General features: G+C 38.0%; 1 protein-coding gene across 5 annotated transcripts in view; it reads right to left on the bottom strand.

Annotated features, from left to right (window-relative positions):
- Positions 1-11,901, bottom strand: part of acbd6 (acyl-CoA binding domain containing 6) — a 202,251-nt gene that overhangs the window by 126,797 nt on the left and 63,553 nt on the right. For 2 of the 5 annotated variants that reach the window (XR_015758201.1, XM_043699917.2), the window contains exons 5-7: positions 6,696-6,801; positions 6,385-6,506; positions 1,565-1,654 (exon numbers count right to left, since the gene is read on the bottom strand). Coding sequence is in view for 4 of the 5 variants with exons in the window: in XM_043699917.2 (XP_043555852.2) it covers positions 1,565-1,654; positions 6,385-6,506; positions 6,696-6,801 (318 nt within the window). In the remaining variant the exon portion in view is untranslated. The remainder of the gene's footprint in view (positions 1-1,564; positions 1,655-6,384; positions 6,507-6,695; positions 6,802-11,901) is intronic. The other 3 variants (XM_043699916.2, XM_087990890.1, XM_043699920.2) reach the window with 2 other exon arrangements.

Raw genomic sequence — 11,901 nt, 5'->3', positions numbered from 1 at the left:
CTAAGTTTGAGTGGTACCAAATCAAGACAGACCACCTGCCAAAGGAAGTATTTTCTTTTCAGTTTGGTCTGCAAGATCTAAATTAGAAATAAAGCAATTTCATAAACCATAATATCACACTCGGTTAGTTCAGGATTTCATTAAAATGTCTCCCTTAATCAAACAGTTTTCTGAAAATGACACACAAAAAACCTCAAGAGGCTAAAAATAAATTGAAATTCTTACTCAAAGAATCATTTAAATCTTGGCACCTTGTTTTCAATGATTTTCTCATTTACAAAGAAAGATAAAGAAAAGGAATTCAGTTCCCATTTGTGATCTGGAATACTCCAATCTGTTGCCAGGATTTGCAGCAAACTACAATTTGTGAACAGGATTTAAAATGACAAAAAAAGGAGTGAAGAGACATTGTCCAACATTATCAGAGTAATTGGCAAGTGTGATAATTGTGGTTAATACCCCCTTCAAGCTCCCCCCAGCCAGCACTGGAATGCAACCTGATTCCATCTAGAGAGTTGGGTCCACAAAGCACAAAAAATTTAACAAAATTTCATCTAGCAACTCATTTAGTAAATCAAATCAAAAGTCTCTAAAATTGGAAAATTAATCCCACGAGGCAGTCCTGCTTGAGAATGAAAAAAGTCACTTCAACCCTGGATATTTTGTGGAGAGAGAAGGTTTTTGCACAACTGAAAGCACTTCCTCCAAACTTGTCCTATCAACATGTTAAATAATCCTCAGCAACAAAAATCTTAAAACAATAGATTTACAAGGTTTGTTTCATGCACGTTAGGAGAAAAACAAACTGGCACCTGGTCCACCTCCTTTGAAAGTTAACTGTAATGTCACTCTAATGGGATCACTATTATCAGATCTGGTCCTCAGCATTAAAGTAAGCAGATTTCAACAGGAGTGATTTCATCTTAAGGCTTCAACGTGATCCCCAAAATCAGAGGTGTGACATATTTCTACTTTACTAGCATAGCATTTTTTAAAAAACTCATGCGATTTCTTCTCTCGAGAGAATGGAAATACAAACAATGGAGGTTTCGTGCCCAGAGGGGTGTTTAATGGGTTAATTTCCCAGTTGGAGTAATTAGATATATTTACCCCAGAAGGGAAGCAAACCCAATAATTCACCATTACTCATATCAAATGATCTACTTTCACATATCTACTTACATGCTAAATAACCATTCAAAAATATTTTTAAAAGCAATGTCTTACTGCCAAGAGCAAAGGGAACAGTTACAAATTCTTATAATGTATTATGAGAAAACATATTCACTATCCTGTATGTTGATGAACCACAGCAGTTGTTGTTTTATTAAACCGCTTTCAATTTCAGAACAATATTGCACGTTCATACAATAATGAGACGTTAATGCTCATCATAATGCTGTTGCTCTTAAAACATAAAAGTAAGTTGTAATAGGGAAAGTAATTTGTTTTCATTTCACACTTTAGAAAACAAGAATCAGCCAAATTTGTCATACAAATCATAAAGGCCAACTATTAGAAATAACACTCAATGAAGTCTAAAACTGGTGGCTTGTCAACTCACCCGACTGTTGATTTCAGCTTTTTGTTGGAGCAACATGCCAACCAGATCTTTATGACCTCGATCACATGCCCAATGTAGTAGGGCTCTTCCCTACATGAAGAAATTTAAAGGGAGATATAAAGAATTAATGGAAGCTTATTTATAGCCACTCAACTATCACATCAGCACAAAGTCGTAATCCCAAAACAACAAAAACCAAAGTGTCAGCATTGATCTGAGGTTTCTTAAAATGTTGACTTTTGCAAGGATCAATACTCACAGTGTTCAACACTTAATATCACATTCATCCCACTTATAATTATTAATGTTGCTTTGGATTTCACAGACAATTTAGACAGCAAAGCTGGTAGCATTCTCAGAGCTGGTAGGAATGTGTGTTTTTAGACTGGTGTGGTCAACAGCACAATATTCCAAAATGTAATGCAGCATTGTGAACTAACTTGCTGAACATACTGATGGAAAATTGGATCTTGAAACTTTAAATACATCTTCCCATGTTTTTTAAAACCTATGCATAGCCGATGGCAACATTTTTAATTTTGCGCAATGTTTTCCTGTACTTTAACATAAATCACTAGTATACTGAAGAGATAAGAGGCAGTCATCTTGACAATCCAGTCAAAAGAGGGAAGGGGAGTTAGTTGGTGAGTTTTCGCTTTAAATTCATGCTGCAAAGTGCAGTGCAGCAACTCACCCAGGCAGCTTTGACAGGACCTTCTCTCATGATATCTACCAGCTGGAAAAAATAAGGAAAGCAGATGCATGGAAATACCACCAGCTGCAAGTTTCCTCAAAGCACACACCATCCTGACTTGGAATCATATTGTCATTCCTTCACTGTATTTAAGTCAAGCAATTTTAAAAAAAAAATAATTCTTGGCTAGGCCAGCATTTATTGCCCATTCCTCATTGTCCAGAAAATAGTTAAGAGCCAATCACATTACTGGGGTCTGCAGTCACATGCTGGCCAGACCAGGTAAGGATGGGAGATTCCTTCTCTAAAGGATATTAGTGAACCAGATGGCAATTGATAATGGATTCATGGTCATCATTAGACTCTTAATTCCAGATCTTTGTTGTTATTATTGAATTCAAACTGAAATCCTTGATTTCCTTTGCTGGTGGGCTGTACACCCATAGTGTTAAGGAAATCAACCATTCAAGGAGGCAACTCACTAGGTCTTCAAGAGAAATTAGGAATGGGCAATAAATGTTGGCCTAGCCAACAACATCCACATCCCACGAAAAAGTCCATTGAAAAATGAAGATGAACTCCACTTTAGAACAGACTCAATCCTGTATTTAACTTCAGGATCAATTAGCAACAAGGTTGAAGTGGAGTATTCACAAACATACTTTATTTAACCCATTTCACCTTAATCTATTGTGTTGGAGCCACACACAAAGTGGTATGAAGCAGTCACTAAACCAAGCAAATAAATGACCTAACAACACAGTCCAACAAACCTCGGCAAGACTAAAAAGGGGCCATGAGTCTAAACCACTCAAATTAACTGATGGCATCAAGAATATTAGTGTGCTCAGATAAGCAAATAGGGACACCTATATAGCAGATAATATAAGATTAGATTACGATTAGATTAGATTACTTAGAGTGTGGAAACAGGCCTTCAGCCCAACAAGTCCACACCGACCCTCTGAAGAGTAACCCACCCAGACCCATTCCCCTACATTTATCCCTTCACCTAACACTACGGGCACATTTTTGGACTATGGGAGGAAACCAGAGCACCCGGAGGAAATCCACGCAGACACGGGGAGAATGTGCAAACTCCACACAGACAGTTGCCTGAGGCAGGAATTGAACGCGGGTCTCTGGTGCTGTGAGGTAGCAGTGCTAACCACTGTGCCACCGTGCTGCCTAGATAAGACAAGAAATGAAAAAAAAATGAGTATGAGGTGTCATTCTCAAAACTAAATCAATTGTTCTCTGGAAATGGCTCCAAATTTAACCAAAGGATATTCGGAGATCAAGTGTCAGATACAATGAATTAATCTGGGTGATATCTGAAAGAAAAAGTTATATTCATCACACTCCCAAGATACTCAAAAACATATCAAAGTCAACCAATTACTTTTGACAGCAATCACTATTATACTATACAGGGTAAATCCAAGTCAAAAAAAAATTGCCTCCAAATTACTCAGAGTCATCAGCAAAGAGCTGGATGGAGTTGCTAACAGAGCCATCAAGCGAAACTTATTCACCAATGATCAATTCAGATACTGCCATGATTATTCAGTTCTCGTACACATTATAGCCTTACTCCAAACTTAACATAGAGCTGAATTTTAGAGATGAAGTCCCTGACATCAATGCACTATTCAACTTAATATTACATCCATAATCCATCAATATATTGTAAATGTTGTTTGCACTTTTCACTTTGCCAATATATTATCTCAGAAAGTTATGTTTCCTACCTGTGCTTACATGCAAACTCCAACTATGAAGAAAATGAACTAAGCCAAGTAGGCTAGGTCCATGGATCAAGTTACATGGCAAGGGATCAGTTTTCAGAGAAAGGGACAGAAATTTGAAATGAACTACCAAATTTAACCAAGTTGTGATAAAGCCTATTACCAACCAGATACATTTTAACTGTACAGCAAAGGATGAACTTAGCCAAATCTATAGTAAGCATAAGCTGATAGATCTGGTTAGATTTAAAAGGACAAGGTGATCACATTATACAAATCAAAAGGAAAAGCAAGGCAGACTGTCAGACCAAAATTCAGATATAGCAGTTATCTCACTCAGCACATATGGGGCCACAATAACTTTCGTTACAGAACAGCTAGCCTGTTTCATCCACAAAATCTGGTAGTTCCAGTCCTCACAATCCCATCAACTAGTTCAGTCTGGATATTTCTACTCCTAAAAGCTGATAAATCTAGGTGTTGCGAAGTGGTCTTTCAATGCTCATTTTGTCTGTTAATCTTGCATAATGGCTTTAGAAACTAGCTAGAAGTTCTACTCAGCTGTATCCAGATGCAGCCTAAACAAAAGTCAAATGACCTTTGCATACCAACACTCAGGTTAATCCAATATGGCATAAGCATAACTAACAGTTTGCAATAAGGAAAAGTTAATTGCTCTTTGGAGATCATATATTTGTCTGAGGTTAACAAGGAATTTCAATACCACAGCATGATGCAAATTCAAGCAGTTGCTGAAATTACATCATTCAAAGAGTAAAAGAGTTGTCATGGTTGAAAAGATAGATATTTGATCTGTGTTTTCAAAAGAACCCTGCTGAATTCTGAGTGTCTCAATCCATGAATGTGTAAAGACTTCAGCTATTCAAGTGTGTGGCAAAATGCATTCTTTTAACAAGGGAGAAGATGTTCATACTGGTAGTAATGGCTTGCATTGATTTGTTGCGATCAGATGCTGCCCTCTACTGCTCATGTCAATTGAACCCCAGCCAGAAAATAGCCCAAAATATTCTCTGCTTGTCAAATTTCACAGTCAAATTATAAGGGACACTTGCATACTCTATAAAGTAAATAATGAGCTTAAGCCATTGTTTTATAATAACTATCATGCACTGACCAATACTGACAAAAGTTTAGCCTGCTGTTACTGGCTGTGGTGGTTGTACTGTGCTCTCCATTGTTGTCAAGTGGAGAAGGCTGTGTATAACACACACTCAAAAAATCTATTTGGATTCAGCAACACTTTCTGGTAAAAAGGGAGTATTTGATGATGGCGCCACTTAACTCTTGAAGAAGTACAGATATTGCCATATTCACATCTTTCATGGAAAAGGAATTGCAGTTCAAAGTGCTTTGTTCAGAGCATGGATTCAGTTGACTCAAAGATTAGACATGAAATTTGAAAACCTCATATTAAAAACATGATTGATACTCTGCAAGAAAGCTAGATTTTGCTAGTTCAAATGCACATGCTTTCTATCGCTGTATACTCAATACAATCAACATGAAAAAAACTATTGGCATTATTTAGTAACAAAACCAGCAATATAATCTTAACATTGCTTTCAGCTGTTTCATTAACTACAACTCAAAAGTATTTACTTGATTAAGAAATTGGCCAGAAGAGACTTAAAACAAAAACAAATTTAGATCTTGTTTGAATCGTGAAGCAAATGAATTCAGTAAAATATCTTCAACCCAAGACTATATTTCCTTAATGCTTCACTGGGTGACTCCCTCCAGGTAGGAGAAAGTGAGGACTGCAGATGCTGGAGATCAGAGCTGGAAAATGTGTTGCTGGAAAAGCACAGCAGGTCAGGCAGCATCCAAGGAGCAGGAGAATCGACGTTTCGGGCATAAGCCCTTCTTCAGGAAGAAGGGCTTATGCCCAAAACGTCGATTCTCCTGCTCCTTGGATGCTGCCTGACCTGCTGCGCTTTTCCAGCAACACATTTTTTGACTCCCTCCAGGTAAAAATATTAGAGAAAGGTCAATGTTGGTGGAGCAACTCAAACTGGTACTGTGGCCATCCATGTCAGACCACTATCGATACCTGTCCTGAGAACTATTGCTGGCAGCATCACAACTTTGACTCTATGTTAGCTGAAGTTGCAAATGGATTGTTAACTTCAATATCAAAGTGTAACTGCTTCTCCAGGCATACAAATAATTATTATTATAGAATCCCTACAGTGTGAAAAAAAGGCCATTTGCACCAACAAGTCCACACCAATCCTTTGAAGAATATCTCACCCAGACCCATTCCCCTACCCTATTACTCTACATTTCCCATGACTAATGTACCTAATCTACACATCCCTGAACGCTATGAGCAATTTAGTATTGCCAATTCACCTAACCTGCACATCTTTGTACTGTGGGAGGAAACCGGAGCACCTGGAGGAAACCCACGCAGACACGGGGAATAATGTATAGCTTCAGTGCAGAAGTAGACTTCACCCTTTCTATTTGTATCTGTAACCTGTAGCAACAGAGAAAATATATTTTATTATGACTAAATGTTTATAAAAAACCTTCTGCTCCACAACACATCTATAGACAATGTGAATTTCTATCAAATGAACAGATCATTGAGAATTTAAATATTCTTGCAAAGTACGTACGCAATGTTGAGTAGAAATCAGCAATGAATCAGCCTTGGAAAACATACCTCTTCGTCCTTCAAGTTAACGTCCACATTCTCGGATACAAGGGCTTTCAAAATATGGTCAATATTGTTCTCTCTGCAATGATCAAATATGGTTTTGTCTTCGTCCCTGTAAGAGATGAAACAAAATATTTTCATACCAGTTACAACAAAGCTCAAAAGAAATTGCAAAATGGATACTAAAAATATTGAGGTGACACATGACCACCTTCTCATTTTGTTGTTTAGACAATGAAGGCATTTAACTCCTATTTTCTCCTCAAAATTAAACTAAAAGTAAAATTTTCATCTTATTTTCAATCTCTATGCTTCATAAATGTTCCTCAAAAATTGAATTACATGAAATTAAAAGCACCCAACTTCTCCAAGCATTATTATTTTACTCCACAGTTCTTTGTTTTGTTTTAAAGAACTGAGGAGGCTGGAAGTCTGAAACACAAACAGAAATTGCCTTAGGAACTCAGCAGGTCTGGCAGAAATTGTGGAGAAAAGAAACGGAGTTACTGTTTTGAATCCAGTGACCCTTCTTCAAAATGTTTTGAAGCTTCCAAGGGTGTGCATCATCTTGTTTCTCCTATTCTGCAGGTTTTACTTCCTGGCACAATAGTTAACCATAAAAATGGGAAGATGGTTGTCAAGGAACAAGTGAATTTTGTCAGTTGTTATGCAGAACCTGAAGTTTTTCTCATCCATTTACTGTTGCCTTGGATGTTGTCTAAATTAAGACATTATAGAATCCCTTCAGTGGGGAAAGAGGCTATATGGCTCCTCGAATTCACACCGACCCTCTAAAGAGCATTTCTCCAATGCCCACCTCTGTACCCTCTCCCTGTGAACCTGCATTTCCCATAGCCAACCTACCTAGCCTGTACATCTTTGGATTGTGGGAGAAAGTCATCTGAGGCTGGAATCGAGCCCAGGTCCTTTGAACGATGTGTCAGCAGTGCTAATCAATGACCCATTGTGCTGCTAGTACATGGCACATCAAGTTGGGCATCAAGATGTGCCAAGAGTGGTGGGACACAAGGCAATACCAAGACAATCATGAACTAAATTCTAACCCTAATGAAATATACTGGCGTGTAGTGCACTGTATAAAGGGCAAAGACCAGAAGCAGTCACACATTTTTCTTATTTGCTTCTGGGATATTTACTGCAGCTAGTGACCCCAAGAGGACAGGGAACTAAAAAAGGTTTATGAATTAACTTGTTAGACCATGCAAAGGCCAGCAAAAATCAATCATGTAATATGGGCTGCTTGGTTTCATTTCTGAGAGTTAACAAAGGGACTGAGAGCATTGTTGCTAAGTTTGCAGGCAACACAAACGTAGGTAGAGGAATAGGTAAAGTGAGGAAGTGGGGAGGCTGCAGAAGGAATTGGACAAGGTATGAGAGTGGACTATGAGGTGACAGATGGAGAAAGTGTGAGGTTATGCACTATGATAGAAAGGGTAGAAGTGTACACTATGTTCTAAATGGAGAAGGGCTTCAGAAATCTGAAGCACTAAGGGATTTAGGAGTCCTACTCCACAATTCTTTTAAGGTTAACATGCACATTCAGTTGTTAGGGTTAGAATAAAAGAGCAAAGATGTATTGCTGATACTGTATAAAGCTCTGGTCAGACCACATTGAAATATTATGAGCAGTTGTGGGCACCATATCTAAGGAAGGATGTTTTAGCCTTGGAGGGGGATGTTCACAAGAATGATCTTGAGAACGAAGGGCTTACCAATTGAGAAGTATTTGTGGATTCTCGGTCTATAATCAATGGAGTTTAGAAAGATGTGGAGGTAGGGGTGGGATTTAGTATACATCGACAAAATGTTTCCATGTGTAGGCGATACTAGGACCAGAGGGCACAGCCTCAGAGTGAATGGACGACCCTTTTGAACTGAGAGGAGGAGAAATTTCTTCAGCCAGAGGGTGGTGAATCGGTAGAACTCACTGCTGTGGAAGGTTGTGGAGGCAAAGTCATTAAGTGTGTTTAAGACCGAGATCGATTGGCTCTTGATTAGTAAAAGGATGAAACGTAACCGTGAGAAGATACAAGGATGTTGTTGAGAAATGTATCAGCCATAATCAAAGAGCAGAGCAACCTTGTCAGGCCAAATCGCCTAATTCCGCTCCTGCATCTTATGGTCTTAACCACCATGTGGTGATGCTAGTGTTGGACTGGGGTGGACAAGATTATAGTCCAACAAGTTTATATGAAATTGGTGCACTGAAGTCTTCACCTGACAAAGGAACAGCACTCTGAAAACTTGTGATTTCAAATAAACCTTTTGGACTATTATCTGGTATTGTGTGACTTCTGGTCTTAACCACCTCCAACAATTTGGAAATTTTATTGGTCACTTTTTTCCCCTAGCATTAGTAGGACGTTGCTAGATTTATTGAATACAATTTAAAAACTTATCATGGTAAGGGCCTGAACTTTCAAACAAAAGTACTGTTATACTGTTTACATATCTCACACAGTGGGCTACTTTCACCGTAACATTTTAATGTGCTATTTTACATTTCAATTTCAGGTGCCTTCAACCAATACTATTTTATAATGTTGCCCGATGATCTACTGATTGTTGGAGATAGATTGGTTCGAAGAAGAGGGAGAGAGAGGTCTTCAAGGAATTGAGGAAGTTTGCCATTAACCTGTTGCTGTATTACCTATAACAGAATTAAATAAATAGAACATATTGCTTTAAGCTTGGGTATTCAATACAACTAATCCATACAGTGGTGTGAAAGATGAAATTTGACTTCACAATTAGTAGATTGCTGCAATGCAACTTTTCAAAGTGCTCTATTTCCTATTTGGGTTCTACCTTAAAGTCACATGCTTCACAATATATCACATCATCGATTTCCTGTAAAATTCCTTTTTCCAAATTAAGTTACAGTGTGCATACATTTCTCTATTCGGTACCACAGTGTACTTATATTTTGCTGTGTTTCAATGGTAATACATAAATGCTATATTGTCAAAATATCCAAATTCTGATCCTGTAACGTGGCAGGGTTGCACAGACTTTTGGAAAGCTGTAACTGTTTAGAATAAGCTCCCACAATTGTATACATGCAGCATTGTATTACCAGAAAAATATTGTAGGAAAAAGATTTATCGTTGTGGTAATGAAATACTGGAGTAAACAAGAGACTCAACTTGCTATCAACACAATGCTGCTGAAAGATAACACATGAGTAGAGCATGTTCAGAAGTAAGTCCACGTGGGATTCCTGCAACAGTTATTGTTTATATTGAGATGTCCACCGGGAGAAATATTCACTTAATCTATAATTATCTTTGCACTTTAATCACTTCCCTACTTCAGAGGGTGCGGTGCACAAGCTGCAAGAAAGCTCATTAACTCAGTACATCTCTTCTCCCCTGTCACCGCCACTGTTTAATTGCAAAGTGTGACTATTATCTATTGCCACAACTGTGATATTTTTCATAATAAAAGTGGAGGGGGGGGGGTAGTGGGTCTCTGAGGCATCAGCCACAGCCGAATCACAGATTTTTAATTATTTTGTGTCCAGATGCTTCTTGCAAGTTGAATAAATTGGTAACTAAGCTTATTCCCTCTTGCGCCCAGATGTCAAGTCCTGGAAAAGGGGTGGGAGGGGCAGGGGAGCACAACGGTGTTTGACATTCTGTATAATGTATGAATAGCCCTTGACCCTGATGATAAATCAGGATTATCTGCCAGCAGTTCATCTGTCTGCCAGAGTGACTAATCAGCAAGACACAGTCCCATACTGATCCCAGAGCCCACGTCTGCAAGTGTCACCGGTAAAATAGCAAGGTGCTCCATTAAGTTACACAACACTTTGCAGTCATAAGGCATGGTGGGAAGATTAAATGCTTGAAGAGTTTTAAACTTTGGCCGCTTTTTCACACGCCAACAGCTCTATCAGGGCTCCAAGTAAATTAGTGTACAAAATTAGAGTTGAATGCTGTGGGTACAAGTAATTTGTTCTTTTCTCTATATATTGGTATAGAAAGGAATATATATTTCACTCCCATAACATATACAATAAGAAGGTAGCGAATGTTTAACTGCAAACATACATATCAGCAGTTCCTACTTTATTTATTTTTTAAAAAATATTTTGTCAAGAGGTAGTTCAAGTAGCAGTCACCTAAGTAGAAAATGTCACTGTAAATTGGTGCAGCACAGCTTACTGAGGTAAGTCATTTGACCCAACTGATTCAAAGCCAGTATTTATGCTTCAGAAAACATTCCTCCTACCCATGTCATTCAACCATATCAGCATATCATTCTATTCCTCTCTCTTTTATGTAATTAGGTCACTTTTTTTAAAAGGTATCCATGCCACTCACAGCAACTACTTAATTATATCTCATCAAACTCTTTCAGAAGTTAAAGTGATCTGCCACACCACCTCACAATACTCTCTTTCTTAAAGGGCCCTGGCTGTTAAGTCTTTTCAAATTGTTGTACCCACTAAGTTCTTACATCATCTTTGTAAATAGTTTTACACTCTCTAGTAACATCTCTAAGCAGGTTGATTACAAAAAAATCTGAAATATGGGCATTTTACAGCTCAGCCGTTCACTGAATAAACTCAATGGAACATTGGGATAACCATGTAGGGGTTTTGCATCATGAGATAGATGGTTCCTGGTCACTCATGCCAGTAGAATAATTGCAATAAAGCAATAATAACCAAACAAAATATCATTCCGTAAACTCATCTATATGGATTCTTGTAGCACCACAATCATTCCTCATATTCACTGTTTTGATCATCACAACAGGACCTTTAAAACTTTGTTTTGGTGGTGAGGCAATCTTCTAATCATTAAACTGTCCCTGGCTCACAGGATACAATTATTATCAGTTTAATAATATTAACTTGTGCTCTGTTGGTGATAGAAAGCTGCGAGCTGGTTTCCAAAATTTTAAAAAAATCTTTAAATATCCAAACTCTAGGAACATTTTATCAACTTCAGACCATGAACACTGCCATCCATTTCGATTTCTGATTACACACTGTCTTCCTTCTACCCCACATCCTAAACAGGATTTGTATGGATTTGTTCTCAGCAAAGCTAACCCTTTTTCTGCTTTCAAACAGACCATTAATGCATTTAATACCAATTCCTCATCTATATTCCTTTCCTATAACACCATTAGCAGTCCTTTTGCTTCTCCTCCCCTTTTGTCTACAGCTCTAAAAAAA

Source organism: Chiloscyllium plagiosum, unplaced genomic scaffold (assembly GCF_037043375.1).
Source record: "Chiloscyllium plagiosum isolate Xiang-an unplaced genomic scaffold, Cpla_swu_hap1 HiC_scaffold_9, whole genome shotgun sequence".
In the NCBI taxonomy this organism is placed as follows: domain Eukaryota; kingdom Metazoa; phylum Chordata; class Chondrichthyes; order Orectolobiformes; family Hemiscylliidae; genus Chiloscyllium; species Chiloscyllium plagiosum.
Note: the sequence above shows the minus strand (reverse complement) of the source record. Positions and strands in the feature narration are given on the sequence as shown.